This window comes from Fomitopsis serialis (assembly GCF_022376445.1).
Source record: "Fomitopsis serialis strain Sig1Antser10 chromosome Unknown B0H18scaffold_216, whole genome shotgun sequence".
In the NCBI taxonomy this organism is placed as follows: Eukaryota; Fungi; Basidiomycota; class Agaricomycetes; order Polyporales; family Fomitopsidaceae; genus Fomitopsis; species Fomitopsis serialis.
The window spans coordinates 9303-27634 of record NW_025955176.1 but is presented as its reverse complement, the minus strand read 5'-3'; the positions used below and the strand labels follow the sequence as shown (position 1 = coordinate 27634).

The 18332-nt window shown below is 58.5% G+C and overlaps 3 protein-coding genes across 3 annotated transcripts; all 3 read right to left on the bottom strand.

Moving 5' to 3' along the window:
• Window positions 1-254: 254 nt before the first annotated feature.
• Window positions 255-858, bottom strand: B0H18DRAFT_1051890 (uncharacterized protein). The gene is made up of 3 exons (XM_048030972.1): window positions 613-858; window positions 368-564; window positions 255-298 (listed from the first exon to the last, which is right to left on the bottom strand). The coding sequence occupies exons 1-3, from the start codon at window positions 628-630 to the stop codon at window positions 292-294; spliced, it is 222 nt and encodes a 73-aa protein (XP_047885630.1). The 5' UTR covers window positions 631-858; the 3' UTR covers window positions 255-291.
• Window positions 859-1916: 1058 nt separating this feature from the next.
• Window positions 1917-2829, bottom strand: B0H18DRAFT_1126774 (uncharacterized protein; the record flags this gene model as incomplete). Its single annotated transcript, XM_048035218.1, has 2 exons — window positions 1917-2555; window positions 2779-2829. The coding sequence occupies 2 exons, from the start codon at window positions 2827-2829 to the stop codon at window positions 1917-1919; spliced, it is 690 nt and encodes a 229-aa protein (XP_047885629.1).
• A 1221-nt stretch (window positions 2830-4050) lies between these two features.
• On the bottom strand, window positions 4051-11963 carry B0H18DRAFT_1126773 (uncharacterized protein; the record flags this gene model as incomplete). The annotated part of the gene is made up of 17 exons (XM_048035217.1): window positions 4051-4444; window positions 4535-4707; window positions 4770-4902; window positions 5002-5185; window positions 5239-5358; window positions 6138-6378; window positions 6443-6482; window positions 6538-6701; window positions 6760-7217; window positions 7291-7329; window positions 7380-7457; window positions 7514-9127; window positions 9181-9576; window positions 9638-9832; window positions 9885-10493; window positions 11245-11626; window positions 11679-11963. The coding sequence occupies 17 exons, from the start codon at window positions 11961-11963 to the stop codon at window positions 4051-4053; spliced, it is 5505 nt and encodes a 1834-aa protein (XP_047885628.1).
• Window positions 11964-18332: the final 6369 nt, after the last annotated feature.

Here is an 18332-nt window from a genome sequence, read left to right as displayed (position 1 = left end):
CGGCCGACGAATGGGTGGCGGGGCAGACAAGCGTCGAGCGAGGAGACAACCGGGGAGGGAAGCGGGCTGGCAAGTGGGCATGCGAGCGGGCGGCCGGTTGAGTGGGCGGGCAAGCAGGCAAGGAGACGAGCGGGAAAGGTCAGCGCATTCACACACACTGGATGTGTGTCGCCGTGACACTGGCCCGCGGAAGAGGCGCGTTAGCACGCGCAATCAGGCTGAGGGCACGACGTACGTACCAGGACCACGGGAAGAGCGGATGGCTCGAGATCAGGAGGACGAGGACGTGGGCTAGGAGGTACGTCAGGCAGTGCGGGTGTTCATCGACACAGACACGTATGCACCTCACTGAAGTGTGCTTGACCAGGACAGACACGCGGAGATGTGCGTCTGGACCAGTGCCCCGTGCAGCGACATGCACCGAGCGACCTGTGAAAACATGTCAGCTCGAAGCCATACACGATCGGACGGAGGAAGGGCGTGATCAACGCAAGAAGGCTCGAACACGGCACGAAGAACGCAGCAGCGAGCAGAGAGCGACGAAGAGAGTGGCGATATTACAAGGTGAGAACATTGCTCGTCTCCCTGTCCATGCGCTCACGAACGGCTGAGACGTCGCCACATGGGCATGTTGCTCTAGAAGACGACAGTGCTGCTCGTCTATGTGTGCGAGCTCCGGTCCCCTCGACGAGTCTGCTGGCGCGTCCTGGCCCATGGCAAGCACGACAGACCTGAAACGGTTCGGGAAGCTGCCGTGGCTCGACAGCTTGGTCTCCACGTTGCGCTCCCGTACCACCTCTCCGAGTTGGATGGCTAGTTGATGTCGCTCAACAAGATCAGCATGGCACTCAAGTGGGGCGGGACAGATGGGGAGAGTGTGACGCCGCGCGGTCATGATTAACCCAGGGAACCCAACTGGCGCACTGCTCGAGCGGAAGACAATGCAGGAGCTCGTGCTGATCGCGGACGAGGTCTACCAGGCAAATCTGAATAACCCCGACGAGCACCCATTTTACTCATTCAAGCAGAGCATCTGCCCGCTCTGACCCGCCGACCTGCCCGTAGACCCGCCGACCCACGCATACCCGCACATAACCTGTACTTGCTGCGGTGGGTCTGTACCCGGGTGGGTAAGGGTACGGGTACACCTCGGGATACCTGCGGGTGTACCCGTGCTTGACAGTGACGTGTGGCAGTGGCAGTGGCAGTGGCAAGTTGAATGGGCTGAGGCTGAGGCTGAGGCTGAGGCTCAGAGTCTGGTAGTGGGGCCATTTCCATGCGATACTGGCCCTGCATTTTGATGCACATATTGTCATTGTCATTGACGGTTGTATTGTACAGACATGTAGTGTTCCGGGTCGCAAAAGTCATGTACAATGTACTATAATGAGGCGCAAATAATGTACATTCTTCAGTGCTTGAAAATGTGGTGGAAATCCCATAGCTCGAGACGAGTGTGCTTGTGAAGCGTAGTGAACGGTTGAGACGTACAATCAATTATTATGTGCTTATAGTAGCTACTGAAGCAGATATGTAGTTTTGGTGGTGTCAAGAACTGCAGAATCTACGTATTGACATACGTAGACCTCGTGCAGAGATGCTCAACCGGGTTCTGTCAGTCATAAACCGCTCTTTGTCGCTCATATCCCAGTTCATGCTAATTGGGAAAAATCCCAAACCATTTGGCGCCGAAAGTGTTTTTCCTGATGTATCGTATCGAGGTCAGGATAGTCACGGTATAGTGACGCAAGAAGTGAGGCATCGGTGGATGTGCAGCGCGTAAGTCGGGACACGAGGTAGAGCAGGACTGGATGATAAGAGGAAGTATATGGTATATAGTGCGCGGGTGCAGGCTATAGTCCTCGTGCGTGTGTAGGCATTAGTCCGTCCAAAACACGACGCAGGACATGGGTCGTCTACTTGCGGTTTACGGCCTTGCCTTTACCCTTGTCGCGTCCGTTTCCGCGCTTCTCCTGGCGTCCGCGATCCGCATCTCGGTTGGCCTTCTTTTGTCCGCCGTTCTGGTCCGCTATCGCGACAGAGCCGGGGATCACGTCGTGCCAGCCCTCGACTTTTAGCAAATCGCACAGGCCGACGGGATGATCCACGGAGTGACAGTAAGCGCACCATAGTTTGCCTGTGAAGGGCTCGGGCTTCCCAGTCGCAGGGGTTCCGAAGTCGTGCGCGCGCAGGATTTTGCGGAACTTCTCCCATTCCGCTGGGTCCGCCGTCGGAGCCTCGATGAACAGACGGACGATAGGGTCCGGCTCGCCGTTCGTGATGTTTGCTAGGTGCTTCACTTTCATCGTCCTGAGCATCTCCTCGTACGCGCTATCGACGGTGAAAAACTGCCACTTGCCACTCTTAGCGATGTCCGTCGCAAAGATGCCCGAGATCGGGACTCGGAGGGCCGGCTTCCGGAGCTCGCGGTGGAAGACCGCGGTATAGCCTTCGTTGTTGCACTTGCGGGCGCCGAGACGGTTGGGCTGGCGCCACGAGCCGGCGTAGTACGGGTTGTTTGCGTCAAGGGTGACGAAGCCAAAGGTGCCCTCGCGCTGTGGGGTGGGCCCACATGGGAGCAGCGGCACGACCTCAATACATGACCTCAATACATCGCACGTACAAGTCAAGACGGGAAGGGGCAGCAACCGGCATAGGGCAACATTGATTGTCGAACAAGCGAACGCAACATCGATTGTCGAACAAGCGAACGCACACGGCGGAAGAGCTAATCGAGCACCCAACCAAATACATGCGGAAGGAGGAAGGCTACTGTACATGAACGGCAGGTCCCTCCGCCACCTCATCCTCGACCTCTCCCTCCTCCATGGCCTCGACGTCCGGAGGGCGTGCAAACTGCAGGCGACGTGGTATTCCGGAGTAGCCGTCAGGCACGTACACTCCCTCCGACAAGCGAGCGTGCAAGTCCCGGACGCCGGCCTCAACGGAACCCCGGCCTCGGGCGAAACGGACGGCTTCGGAACGAGCGTAGTGTTGCCGCAGCTTCGGCGCCTAATTGACTTAAGCCGGCTCAGAATACAACTTTCCGTGATAGCTTTCAAGCTGCATATTTAACTCTTGGTCTGAAATGATTAGCTCATCTCCGGCTGAGTTAACATGTGATCGAGCTCAGCTCGTGGCTCAAAGTCAGTTCGAGGTCCTTTTGTAGCATTGTAATTAGCTAAGTAATATGTATTATTATCTATCTATCAACGTCTCTGCGCAGGGTCGTGTGGAAATGGTGATCATAATAGTCGTCGGCCTCGAGCCGTTACCCGCCCCGAGTGCTGACCCCTGCGAATGGGTACGAGTTAAAAGTGGGTAACGGCGGGTGCGCGCAAGGTGCGCGGGTTCACGGGTAAGCGGTCTTGCGGCGGACGGGCGGGCAATGTCCGGGAAGTTGGAACCTAGATGCATGCGCAAGTGTAGCCCGTTCGGCCGCGGCTACTTCACTGGCGTGATGCGCGCGGACGCGGGCTTGCGTTCGCTGCAGCGAGGTGGATACTGGGCGCGCGGTGGTAGCGCACTGCCCAGTATTCTTGATTTCCACCCGAGTGTGCTGTTCCGTGGGCAGCTGAGAGGTCGAGGTGCGAGACTGACGGTGGGAATGTGGGCGAAGGAGTGGGTGACAGTCGGGCGGAAACGGGCGGACGAGAGCCTCCCTGGGTAGCGAGAACATCGAGTGAGGGCGTATGCACGGAGTGGGGACGTGGAGAGGACGAGGTTGGCGGTGCGTAGCACGATTTTGGGCGGAAGGGTAGAGGAGGGCGACAGGCGGGGGTACTTACCGCGGTCGGCCCTTCTCGTTTCTCCTCTGTCGATCACCCTGCTCTTCTCCTCGCAGTGACTCGTCCTTGCGTTAGTCTTGGCCTCCTGGGGTGCCTTGAAGCACCCATCGCTGGTCGTGCGAGGCGCGGGTCCACGGACGAGTGAGCGATCGGGTGGGTGATCGATTTAGTGAGTGGGTGGCCAGCCGGAGAGTGTGGGCGAGAGCGCCCTCAGGCTGAGCTGACTGATAGGTGGGCCAGTCACGGTGGTCTCAGTCTCAGTCTACACATCCTTGCAGCCCATTGACTCCAAAACATCCTTGGCGAAACGCGCCGCGTTACGCGCATCGCCCTGCAGGGATGGCGAGTCGATGTTACTGATCATGCACGTAGTGCCGGTGATGGCAGCGACCGCGAGCAGGTAAGTCGCGCTACTCGCGTCCGACTCGATGCTGTAATTCAGCAGGTTCTTGTACATCTGCCTCGGGATATGGTAGACGTCGAACAGCCGGCCCGTCGCTGCATCCTTCTCGCGGATGACATCCACGCCGAAGGTGCGCATCATCGCGATGGTCATGACGATGTAGGGCTGCGAGATGACTTGGCCGCCCGTCAACTCGAGGGTGATCGCTTCCTGCGCATACGGTGCGCACAGCAAGATGGACGAGACGTATTGGCTGGAGACGCTCGCAGAGAGCTAGATCCGTGCGCCCTTCAGTCCTGCGGGGGCGGTGGAGAGCGGGAGACATCCCTGGGACTCAAGATACTGGATGTCGCTGCCGTTGGCGCGCAGAGCTCCCACGAGAGGCCCGATCGGGTGCTGCTTCATGCGCGCGTTCCCGGTGATAACTGTGCGCTCGCCTGGCACGGAGCTCTGCACGAGTGTGCAGATCGTAGCGAGGAAACGCGCGGCAGTTCCAGCGTTACCGATGTAGATTTCCTTGCCGTTCGGGGTACGGACAGAGAACCTTGTCCGCCTTGTACGACCAGGGTCTCACTCACGATTTTCTTCTGTGGACTGCTGTTCTTCTTGTCGATCTTCATGATGTCCAGTAAGCGCTCCACACCGAAGCCCTTGGCAGCAGGTAAGCTAGCGATACGCGGGTCCGAGAGGGACACGGGGAGGTTGTACGCCCTGAGGCAGCGCGTCAACCGCCGACTGCGACTTGACTGAGAACACCAAGCTGCCTCGCGACCTCTGCCCCCAGGATCATGCCAACGCTGACACACTCACCATGGAGGGTCGTAGGCGTAAGCACAGCCGCGATAGCGTACCCAATAGTGTGCCTTGAATCGACGGGGTTGCGCAGGCTCGCACTCGTCGATGGTGATGATGTTCGCCTTGACGGTGATGGAACCGGTGACGACCGAAAGGAGCAATTGCTGGGTGACGAAACACGTCGCTGCGATGAGGGCGTCTGGATAGCCGCGAAGATCTCGGTAGAGGGGGACTCGAGCGCGGAGAACTCACTTTCGTTCCAGACGGCAGTGCTCGCGCGCCGGAAGTGTTTCAAGGAACACACTGGGAAGATGTACTCTAGCTGCCAGAACACTCCAAGAGATTCTCGCCGTGAGGCGTGTCGATAGTGGCCTACGCTGTGATCAGCGCGCGATGTATCAGTGCGTACAAGAACACTTGTTATACCCAAGGAGGCGATACATAGCAAGAGCCTACCTATCATACTCCATCTCTTCTGTTGGGAGCAGGTTCGTTATGATGTCGCACACAAGGAACACGTACGGGAGAAGTGTCCGAGAGCATAGTGCAAGAGAAATGAAAACTACCTTGAGCTTGTCGAAGACCTCACAACGTGCGACTCGTGTGGAGACCTCTCATGGCAGAATACGCAGATGATACTCACCATTTGTACCATTGCCTCCTCCTCCCTTCCTCGAGACTGCGCAGTCCGGTCACTCACGACAATGTTGAGGTATATGTAGAAGAAACTCTTGAGGTAGTCAGCGAGATCAAGTTGTGATGACCGTAGACAGTGGGGATACAGACGGGCGACCCAAGGGCTTGAGCCAGTAGTCAGCCAGATACCTGCCGAAGCACTCTCGAACAGTTTTCATGACCACAAGTCCATGCACCTGCCACTGAGTCCCAAGCGTGCTGAGAGAGCAGAGTTACAATGAAGGAGGAGGATCACAGCGGTGTTGGCAGTCAAGATCAACGCGCGTCGGGCGCTAACTGAAGCCGCCTAATCGAAGCCAGCCACTAGGCCGTCTAAGAAAGCTCATTCTCAGTCTTGCCTGCCATGTACTCAGAACTGATCATTCCAGGATCGCGTAGCTACGTCGTGGCAGTGAAAAAAAAACAGCTAACATCTATATTGATAGCCCAATGGTTTACAATACGAGAATTCGTACGGTAATTGAGGGCTATACAAAGAGGATCCCAGGCGGCATTGACATCGACGCGAGGTTCGTGCTCAGCGCCTTCTTGACCGACTGCACGCGCCGTGGCCGGTTCTCTGCTAGCGTATGTGACGCGAGCCGCGAGCCATGAGCCATCCTTGCTCTTCGTACCAGTGACCACCATCTTGCTGGACACGAAGATGAGCGCGGTCGTCTTCGGGTCGCGAGTTTGCACGATAACCGCAGCAAAACGCTACAAGGTGAAATGCGCAGATAAGTCTAACAGTCGCACTGGACTAGAGAAGTGCACTACGAACCTTGGGGTTACGCCCAGTGTTGCGCGTGTGACGCAATCGTCTTCAGTTCCAACAGGCAGTCCATCAAAGCGGACTCGGGCGGCGCCAGTTTCCACCCTTGCTGCCAGGGCTGCGCTTGGTGGTGCCCCTGCACGGAGGGCATGCACCTCGACGCGAGGCGCACTGCATGAGTCCGGTCGAGCGGCGGCACGAGCGTCATGCCTGATACACGGTCTGAGAGCAGAAGCTGCACTCGCTCAGACATGTTCGGGTTGAAGCCCTGCGTATTGCAGTACAGTCAGTATGGATTGCGGCTAATGAATTATATGACGACTAACCTGTGGGTTGGGCGACGTGTTGGCGTTCTTCCGGCCCCACTCAAACTCTGCGACTGAGAGCGAATGCGCAGACAACAATACGGAACCCGGCGTGAACGCGCTGGTCAAGCATATTGACGACGAGCCCCATTCAGGATGCTCGGCCATCAACTTCGCCTGCGTGGTGACATCCGTTGGCGACAAGTGCGGCAGCTCGAGAGCCTGAGTCTTGATCCATCCGAGCGGTTCGAGGTCCTTGAGCAAGAAGTCGTCCTTCGGCAACTGCGATGGCAACTCGACACTGTTGTTATTGCCTCGCTGCGGGACCCATGCCACGGCTTTGATCTCCTTGACCTGCTTGTTGTCTGGCGGAGAGACGCCGTACAGGAACGCAGCGACCTGAGTGCGCAGGTCGGCAGCAGTGACAAAGGCACGGAGGATGTTCTTCGGCAAGACGTAGGTGAACGACCCAGCATCGTCTCGGACATCGTCGTTGGAGATGTAGATGTGCTGGAGACGAAGCGGTAGATGGGTAGCAGAAATTGCACGTACACTGACCAGAGCGAGGGTTAAAGATGAAGATTGCGCCGTCTACGACAGGAATAAGTTAAGAATCTCGTCCAACGTAACGTGAGACTTACTGATAGGCTTAGTCGTCAAATTACCCTCGAACATCTTGTGGATCGTCACACGGTATACGTTCGTGTCGTCAACGAACCCTAAGGCGAATGTGAGACACTGCTGTTGTAAATCATCCATGTGAAATCACACTTACAGATGATCTGGTTCGAAAACAACTCTGAGTAGTTCTGGCTGTTGAGATACGGTTCCGTCGGCTCGGACGAGTAGAGCTGGAGACCCTTGCGGATACGCTCGCGCAAGACGTGGCACGCCGGGTTGGCCTTCATGATCTTGGCCATTGCCTGCTGGATGAGCGGCTTCATGCCCAGGAACCAATTGCCGTACGCCGACCAAAGGTTGTAAGCCAGGTCCATGCCGATCATGACACCTGTTGGCGAGGGATAGATGCTCATAGAGTCGGAGATGTAATCCAGGAACTTCGCGCGGGTGTATCGCTCGATGTCGTGCGTGTCGAAGTCTCCCCAACGAAGTTGAACGTCAATCCAGTACTTGTTGCTGGTCGTGCCGTCGAGAACATCCTTGCTATCAGTAACGAGCGAAGGCCGGGAGTAGGCGGAGAAGAGGAGGATGTCTGCGCAAGACGAGTTCATCTTGTAACTCTTACGCGGGTGGATAGTCTCCTTCTGAACGGTTTCGATCTGCAACGGCTCGAGCTCCTGGTCGAACACTTGGCACAAGTCCATGACGACACTCTCGTGAATCTTCTGCCAAAGATGGGCACGGAAGATCTGGATCAAGCTGATCTTCAGGGTCGGAATCTTACCATGCATGAAGATGCCCGTCAAGTCGAGTTGGACCTGGAAACCGACGTAGACGTTGGCGCGGTAGATCGTAGGGCTCCACCACAGCGTGAATTGACGGTTCGGGATTTGATTCAGACCTGACCTCTGCGCGTTCGTGAGCTTCTTGTACCGCATTGACTCCTCGAACCCAGACGCCTTCTCCCAGAACAATCCCTCCCACGTCGGAAAGTACGTGCCCTTGAAAAGAGTATGCTCAAGGATGCCTTCGGCACCTCCCAGAGCAGCAATGACATCGACTCGGTAGTTGTTGAGCTGCCATAGCTTGCCGTCGTGGCGCTGAGACGTCCACCAGAAAGGGTTGTGCTTGAGCAGCTGGTATTGTTTCCAGTCGGTACGCACACGCCAACCTCGATCGTACGCAAGCGTATGCCGATCCTTCTGGAAGAGCGTGTTGATACGCGGGATACCGCGATCCCAGCTGTCCTCAAGATCCTCGAGCGTCAGACGGCGATTCTGGGCGTTTGCCTCCTTCCGTTTCATGGAGTATTCCGACCAGACGCGAGCTGAGTCCAAGAACTCTGCTTCCCAAGGCTGGAGATAGCGGTAGAGGTTGGGAATCAGCTGGTCCTCCTCGTGTGACATACCGGCACGGAAGTGAGTGACCCCGACGTCTGTCTGCTTCGACCACCGAAGATCGCTCTGTGGGGTGAGAACGTGACCCATCGACAACATGCCGAGACCACCCAATTCTTTCGGTGTATAGAAGATGACCGGAGGGAAACGCGATGGCATCTTGGAGTTCAAGCCGATCTTGACACGCATCTGGATCTTGTTCTCGGCCTTGACGAGGGAATCCAACAGCTCGTTCGTGTGGATGACGGCCTCACGGTAGTACGTCATCAGACCAATGAGGGCGGTGTTCCACTTGTTGACGATCTTGGAGAACGTCGTCGAGTCCGAGCTCATCAAGACCTGACGAATTCGGTTGTTGAACTGCTGGACGCCTGTCGTGAACCAACATCAGTAAGGAATTTGAGGGAAGTAGCGATTGACAAACCTTCATCTGATACGCGCAGGAACGCCTGGGCAGTACGCTCCTTCGTCTGCTCATTGGTAAGGTTCCATACGGCATCCTTCAGCGAGAACTGTTCGCCATCCATAGTCCTGATCTTGGGCAGGATGCGAACTTCAAACCCACACATCGAGAATAAGAGTTGCGGGTTGTCCTTAGAGAACACGCTGACGAAAGTGTCTTCCCACTCGATTGTGGTGAGCGATTGGGGCAGACTCTGCTTGACATTCCAGAAGACCGCTCTGCCGAGGTTGACGTCGTGCTTGATCAGGCGCATACGACAGTCTCGAGGCCAACACCTCTTGTTGTTGTACCCGATGACGTTGTTGTTCGTCGGGTCAGGGTATGCACTGACATATCGTTGGATGAGGTCTCGCAACTCTTCGGCCGTGAAGTGGAACAAGATGTGTATGCAGTCGACGTAACGTAAATAGAGAGAGACGGATGGGATGACACATCTCGGTGGCGGAGTCGCGGTATTGCAGGAAGTTGTTCGGCATCTGCGGTGGTCCCGCCATCGCGCTGGCGCGTTGAAGACTCAGAATGAGCAGATCAAGGACCCGACCGTAGTACTGGAAGACGAAGGCTGAGAATTGGAGACCACGGATCAGACCGTAGGCGTTTGTGTGCGCCATATCTATCGTGCAAGTCACTACCAGTTCGATGACGCATATGCTGGGAACACTCACCCTTGTACGTCAAGCCGGTGTTGTTCTTCGCTGTAATGTAGTCCGCCAAGTCGTGGTCCAGGATGAGACACAACAAGCCATTGAGCAACGTCACATCGATCTTCTCGTAGACCTTGGACAGCACCGTCTCCATGAGCACGTCGCACTCGCCTTCGCTCGTCTCCCAGATGTCGGTCAAGTTGTTGATACCTTGGCGCCACTTGTAGACGAGAAGCGGCGGCAGCTCAGTGTCGGCGGGTTTGATCCAGGAGGGGAACAGACCACGCTTGTCGGCCTCGAAGAACTGGAACTGGTCGAGGTAGGCGTCCGTGATCTTCTCTACGGGCTCGATGTCGTAGCAAGGAATGAGTTTGTCGTAGGTATCGAAGAACTCGATGCCAGATTCCTTGAACGCACACTGGGTGGGCAGCAGACGCTTGATACGCGACAAGCATTCATGCGGGTTGTCGTACGCCTGCTCAATGAGCGCCAGCTCCTTGCGTTGCGACTGGTTCAAGCGGCCCTTGACCGAATACGTCTCCTTGAATATCTCGAGCGCGAGGGTATTGTGCTTGTAGTTAAGCGGCCGGAAGGGAATGGGCGAGACTCGCCGTCCCCTCCGCAGACGACCTGGTCGTCAATGCCCTTCTTGACCACGTTATGCGCTACCGTTCACCGGCCTTCTTGTGTGCGGAGGGTGAAGCGGGGAGTTCCAATCAATGTTCCACCCTAATAGAAGCAGTTAGTCCTCGCTGTTCAGATAGAGATTGTGGTCCCGAAGGCCTCACCAACCTCGGAGGCGGTTGTGCGATGTAAGAGCCGCTACCAGTACTTTAGCGCCGAGGGACCGCGTCGCGCGTTTGACGCTGCCGACGGGTCAATTAAAGTCGCTCCTGTAATCAGCGTCGAAGAATAAGAGACGGAATCTTACAGACGTACTAATGATATACAGGAGTAATGATTCCAATGAAGATCAGGTGTCGGCAAGCGATACTACTTGCGAGAGATGAGACACACTGCACCACCGTCAACGTCGGGCGCTTGCGAAAGGACTTCAGGCGACCTTATATACAGCAACTTTGCAGAATCGACGTGAATTGCATAGACGTATTCAGTACAAGAACCGCGTATCGAGAAACTCTTGAGACATCCTACACTATCGTACACCGTGACGCAACACGGAAGTAACAAAACAGCCTGGGTCGCACACCCAGAGACAATGTACATTCAACATATCCAAGATCACCACCTGAGGCCTGAGTATCGTACACGGCTACGCATTTGGGCAAGAAAGTCGGTCATCGTCAGTTTCCGAACTTGAAGCCGCATTCACGGACTTACTGATCGTGAGGTTCACCAGGCTCTTGCACGGCAGGTCAACCCGACGGCTCGTTTGTAGGTGCAGGGTCCAGCGTGTTGAGACCACGAAGCAAGGCGTCCATAGTGTGCTCGGAGTCGCCGAGCAGAAGATCACCTAGCTTCGGCATGTCTTGCAACCGAGGGAGTACCTGGAAATCGCTCCCCACTGACTGCCAACCAGTAGTGAAGTCGATCGGGTCTTCCTCGCCGTTACCCACCCTGCGCTTGATCTCGAATTTCGACATTTGGAGCGCCTCCATCAAGATAGGCGAGGTGCGGTTGCGACGCTTCGTGTCGGTCTCCGCACCAGACGAGAAAGCGCGTTCCGCCGGTACAGAAGACGACTGCGCGGACAGGTAGTCGAGGGCCATACGATACAGGATCGGGTACTTGGTTCGGTTTCTCTGACGAAAAAATCACAATTATGCTGCAGAATTCACTCCGAAAGGCACTCACCTGCCAAAATTCGAGAAGATCAACATCTTCTCGCTCTGATCCGGCGTGAAGATAAGTTTGAAGCTCGCGCTCGACGATTACGTCTACAGACTCCTCGCGTGTTTGTGCGACTCTTTCACGGAAATCGGCCTCCATTTCGCCGACCTCGTTGCCGAGTGCATCCGCAACGGTGTAGTAAGAGGGTGCCCCTGATGCAGAGGCTCGCGACGTCGACGCGCCAGAGCGCTGAGTGGTTGACTCGCCGGACGACGTGGGCGATTTAGTGTATTCGTGGTATATGGACATCTGTAATATATATGAACATCAGTGACGCGTTGATAACCTAGTCGGTGCTAACAAACCGTCCGACGTATGACCCTCACTGCGTCGTCGTACCACGACACTGTGGTGATTGCGAGTCCCCGGTGCGTGGACGACGCGGAAGGGAATTCTTGGTATCGGTGAAAACGATGGGCGGGGGTCGTTGGTGCAAGTTGACGGTTCGCGGAGGAAGCGAGCGAGGTTCGTGGTGCCTCGCGGAGGGAAAAGGGGAGATGGGGTGGTGCGCCGCACGCTTCGTCCGCGATGTCCTTTAGTGAAGACCGCCTTTCCTGAGCCTGGTATACTCGATAGCCTTCCCTCCGACGATCCTAACCTGAGCTCTCCTGGATCCTGAGCCTGAGCCTAACTTCTGCGACCTTCCTTAGCCTAAACGCGAGCCTGAGACGGGACCTGAAGCCTGAGATTGCCCGGTGCAACCTAGATACTGAGTCCTGAGAGGTAGTGGTAGGTAACTAACTCTCCTTCCCTCCGCCCCGTCCTCCTAGCCCCCTTCCGCCGCCTTTCCCACGTCCCTGCCTCGCTGGCACCCGTTCCCCTCCGTTCCTACTCCTTCCGCCCCCGTGGGTCTCCCTCCGCCGTCCCTGCCATCCTCATCCGTCCCCAGTCCACCATCGTGTGAGTCCTCAATGCCCGCCGACATCCCACCGAACCCCTCGACCATCGTCTACACCACCCGTTTCTACCGCCTCGTCGACCTCATTCGTGACGAGCGTGTGGTAGAGCCCCGTCTGAACCCCGATAGCGACCTTGAGTGGCTCGCTTGGGCCCATGGCGCCCGATGGCTAATCGTACGTGCCTTCTTCCGCCTCGTCCTCCTCGTCTCGCCAACCTGCCTTCGTTCCGCACAGCGGATGCTCTTCGATTCTCGGTCTCGCGCGGTTGCCCACGGCGACGCATCCCTTCCGCTCGTCCGCCGGTACTCGGACGTCCAGGATCTTATCGAGTACCTCGACCAGGTCTTCCTGACTCTCCCGTCCCAGCATAGCTACGTCGGCGAGCCCTACCCGTTGATCGCCTGGGCTCCAAACCGCGTCGCCGCTGAGCAATCCGATGCCGAGGTTGGTCGCCCGCTTCTTCCGATTCGGTACATGGAACGGCCCATGCAATTATCTTCCTTCCGCGCCTCCTCCGACAGCCTCGATGGTCTGCTCACCCGCTTCCAAGGCCTCCTCGACGAGTGCCGGACCGCCAACCGCGACGCTCGTTCTGAAGCCGTCCGTTTCGCCCGAGGCCTGGGTTCCGTTGAGGCCGGCGTCCGGGACTTGCACGCTCGCTTGTCGGAGGGAGTGTACGTGCCTGACGGCTACTCCGGAATACCGCGTCGCCTGCAGTTTGCACGCCCTCCGACGTCGAGGCCATGGAGGAGGGAGAGGTCGAGGATGAGGTGGCGGAGGGACCTGCCGTTCATGTACAGTAGCCTTCCTCCTTCCGCATGTATTTGGTTGGGTGCTCGATTAGCTCTTCCGCCGTGTGCGTTCGCTTGTGCGACAATCGATGTTGCGTTCGCTTGTTCGACAATCAATGTTGCCCTATGCCGGTTGCTGCCCCTTCCCGTCTTGACTTGTACGTGCGGTGTATTGAGGTCGTGCCGCTGCTCCCATGTGGGCCCACCCCACATCTACCCCCACCTTTAAATTTCTGACCGTCCCCGGTCAGATTCCCCTCTTCCCTCGGTTCGGCGCCTCTGTACCGCCGCGGGATTATCCCCATGTCATAAGCGATCAACGATCGAGGTCTCCCTCCGATCGCCCGGCTTCTTGCGCGCTCCCGTCCGCGCGTTGATTGGCTGGGATCCCGTCTTAATCCGGTAATCTTCCTCCGATCACTGTGGCTGAGGTTCCCGTCCCCGCGTATAAGTCCTGCTCGGCGCCTCCTCCTCTTCCCATCCCATTCCTCACCCCATCTCGCTTCACGTCAACCATGTCTCGTCCCTCCCCGTCTCCCTCCGTCCTGGACTTCACCGCTGGGCTCCCCGACGAGGACTATCCGACTCGCCTCGCCGCTTCCTCCGAACTGGTCTCCCTCGAGGCCCGAATCAGCCTCGCCGCTGCCCGGCGTCCAACCATGGGGCGCCACCCTTCCCATGCCCAAGCCGGAGCCTGGCTGATGTGGGCCCGCCAATTGTGCTACGCCTGGGTGAGTGCTTCCGGCTTCGTATTCGATGTGTCCCCGGGGCTTAGCGCTATCGCAGGCCGTCTACGACGTTCACCTCGACTACGCCTTGGTCATGGGGCAGTTCGAGACGCGGATGCGCCCCGAGACGGAAGCGGCCCTGGACGCTTTCTGGGAGGAGTTGGAGGCGTTCGCCAATCAGCCCTCCCGGTACCAGACCTCCCTCCGGACTCTCCAGCAGGACGCCAGGGAACGCGGGCGCCGGTACGGTACAACGGGGTACTGGGCTGGGACGACTTTCGAGCTGTCGCCCGCAGTCGTCGCGGCCTCCCGCGTTCCTCCCTTGCCCGCCCGGTCCGCATCCCCGGCACCTCGTCCGTCCCCGGTCGCTCACGCCGCTGCTCATCTGTCCCCTGTCCCGGAACCCGACGTGCCCTCCCTCGACGCTCCTCGATCACCGTCTCCGTTGGAGTACGCCGACCCGACGGGCGGACCTGGCGCCAACGACCCTCCGGCCCCTCCGTTCGGTGTACCATCCATCCCCTCGCCGCAGGCTGTTCCCGGGGGCGCTCCAATGCCCAGCCACCCGTCTCCGTGGCCGGTCCGTTCGGCTTTTCCTTCCCGGGCCCCTCCTCGTCGGCCGCCGCCCGCTACGCCCGCGCGTCGTCGCTCTCGTTCACCGAGCGAGACGCGTCCGTCGCTCCTCCCGTTTCGTCCGCGCCCGCTCCTCCGCCTGCCTCCTCGCCGCTGTTCAGCGAACGTGGGCTCTCCGTCCCCCTTCTTGCCTCGCCCGCGCCTATCCCGGTACCACCGTCGGCGCCCCTCCTCTTCGCCCCGTCCCCATCTCCCCCCATAGCGCCCTCCATTCCGTCTCCCCCTCCCGGTCCTCCTCGTGGCACCGCGGTATCCTACGCACCTCCGACTCCGCCCCCGATCGACACCATCGAGGACTTGGACGAGTACCAGCCCATGTCCCCTCGCGCCCTGGAGATCGCTGCGCTCTCCAGTAGCATCGGTACTCGGTTCATCCACTCCCCCGTCAATCCGCCGTCCTCGCCCGCTCCTTCTCGCCCTGTCCGTCCCATCCCGCGTCGTGTCCGCCTGAAGATGCCCGCGGTCCCCGCCCCTCCTCCGTCCGTTCCGCTCCCGTCCCCCGCTCTCCCGGACCCACAACCGCCAGTTCCCGGGAGGACCTCCAACGCCGAGCGCCCTCGGTACGGTCCCTACGTCTACTCGCCTGTCACCCCATGCCCCGAGTGTCGCCGTCGCCGAGTCCGCTGCCGAATCGACGCCCTCCCTGGGCACGCTTGCGCCGCCTGTATCGCGAAGAAGAAGAAGTGCCACGTCAGCAGCTACAGTACGTCGCTCCACCGTCTTTTCCTCGTCCCGCGTTCCACTAACACCCTCCGATTCTCAGAGGACGGTGCCCCCGAGTTCCTGTACATCGGGCATCACCCCGACCTTCCGCGCTCAGCCCTTGACCGATATGACTGGGTCACCGAGCCCAAGGGTACGGTCCTTGGCGATTGTCCGGCGAGCATCCGGGACGACTTCCCGTTCCGCGGTCCCCGCATTAGCCCCTCTTCCGCGTCCGCCTTGCCCGCCCCATCCCCGGAGGCCGGTCCCTCGCGCCTCCCCGCTCCTCAGCGCACCGTCCGCGACCGCCTCAATCGGATGGCTGAATCGTCCGGCGAAGTCCACCGCTTCTTCCGGCGCCCTGGCATGCTGGATGCCGGTATCGATCCCGATCCCGATAGCGAGCGCGACGAACTCCAGGACGACGTAGAGATGGCTCCCCCCGGGCAGCCAGAGCGAGAGTTCGAGTCCGAGGAGGGCCAGTAGATAGTTTCCTCGTGTTCGTGTAAAACCCCGCCTTCGCTAGCTTTGTACAATGTATCGCCTGTTTCTTGTTTTAATTCATCGTGCCTCTCTGCCCCCGTCTTCTCGCCGGGCCAGCCTACCGCTGTCCTCTCCCCACTGTCCGATGATCAACTCGAGGCCGCACTCGTGCGTCCTTCGCCTCGTGGCTACTGATCTTAACTTCCGCCTAGCCTCGAGGCTGGTGTTGCAGTGCCTTCACCCCTCCACGTTTCCCGCCTCGCTCCCTTATCGACATCAATCCGCCTCTCCTCATTGCCACCCTCCTCCATCCGATCGCCCATTCCCGACCCTGCTCCATAAATCCCTCCTTTTCCCCCAACTCCGCATCTCCCTGTCGTCCCTCCTCGATCCCTTCCATGAGTGGCCTCCGATCCCTGCTCCTTCCGCCGCTCGCCGCCCTTCCGTGGCCGAGCGTCGCCCGTTCTTCGATCCCGACGAGATTCCCCTCCCTTTTCCTCCGTCGCCCGCCCCGGCCGAGGTTTCCGGCCCCGACGCCCTCTCCGGCATCTCTGTCGAGGAGCGCCTCGCCCGCCTTGAAGCTTCCTCCGCCCACCAGATCCGCCAACAGGAGCGAATTTGGGGCGAGTTCATCGAATTCCGCCGCACCGTAAACGCGATGCTTGAGAGTCACGCCCGTGACATAGACCGGGGAGACACTCGCATCGCCATCCAAGTCAACGGACTCCTCGACCTCTTCCTCGAGCATCGCCGGAATTACGAGTCCTTCCTTAACACCCAGCGACGCCTCGAGATCCGGGCTGGCTTCGACCGCGGCACCGTTGATCGTAGACTGGACACCCTCACCGAGAAGATCCGCGCTCTGGAAGGCTTCCGGGGTTTCATCCGATCTCGCCTCGACGACATTCAAAACGACTCCTCCGTCCAAGCCGCCCTGGATGTCATCGAGACTCAGCTCTCCTACGTCCTCGAGCATATCCGCTCTACCCCTTCCGGCTCGTCCGCCCACGCCTCTCCGCCCCTCCGCGGGTCGCACTCTCCCTCCGACTCGGCAGCCCCTTCCTCCGCTCCTCCCGCCTGACTCCGCGCCTCCCTCCCCGATCAATCCTCTTCCTCCGCGTCCGACTCTTCCTCTTCGTCGTCCGCAGCAAACCGTTCTTCGAGTTCTTCGTTCTCATCCGGTAGGTAGTCATCCCACTCTTCAAAGTCTACGATCTCAACCCGCGCCTTCTCCCTTCCGCGATAGGGTATCACCCGGAACGCTGCGTATCTGTGCCTCGACACGCTCCCATCCAGTTCTGCAAGGATGTACGACCCTCCTTCCGTCCGCCGCACCACAATCATCGGGCCCAGGTACCGCTGTTTCGCCTTCCGACTGTGTTCCGTCTCGATCTGCGAGTTCCGCACTAGCACCAGGTCTCCAGGCTCATGTTTGTAGTCTTTGATCGTGTGTTCGTTCCGTTTAATAAACTCCTTGACCGACCTATATCTCGCCTTGAGTACCTTCCGATGGATGTCGTCTAGATCCTCCCTCCGCTTCAGCAACTGCCGGGCTCGATGCGCGATGAACTCCTCTTGCGTCAGCATTTCCTCCGGTGCCGGCACCAGGTACGTTGCCTCCGCCAAGTCGAACGGGAAAATTGGCTCCACCCCGTGCATGATTCTGTAAGGCGACATCCCCGTACTTTTCTGTATCGATACCCGTTCCGCCCAGAACACCGCGTCAATTACTGATGGCCACTTCGACTCGTTTCCTCCGCATAGCTTCATTGTGCTTCACGCACTCGAAATGCCTCCGCTCGACGATCCCGTTCGCTCTCGAGTTATACGGCGAGATCTTGATGTGCCGAATCCCGTATTTCTTCGCCAGGTACTCCATCGCCGCAAGGAACGCAGGGCCGTTGTCCGTTACTATCTCCGCCACCGCCCCCCACCGACAGAGAATGTCTTCATAGATCCATGCTCCAAGTATCGGCCCAGTCTCCCTCCGCAGCTTCCGGAACTCCGGGTACGATCCTAGCGAGCACCTCCCCTGAACTACCATCTTGTATCCTCCGGCGGCAGGCATGTGCATCGTGTCCATGTACACCTTATGGAATAGTCCTTGCGGAATTGCCACCGTCGGCGGGATCTTCAGCCGTTGCGTGCTCCTCAGTTGGCACGCATGGCAAGTACTCACGTAGCATCGAACGTCCTGATCCAGGAACGGCCACCAGAAGCGCTCCAGCAGCCTCGTCCGCACCGTGAGTACTCCCTTATGTCCGAGATCGTCATGCGCTGCTTTAGCAGTCGTAGCCTACGTTCCCTCCGAATCACCCGCTTGTGCTTTCCATCCGGGTCACGTCGCCAGAGTTTCCCTCCGCGGAGGAAGAACCGTCCCGC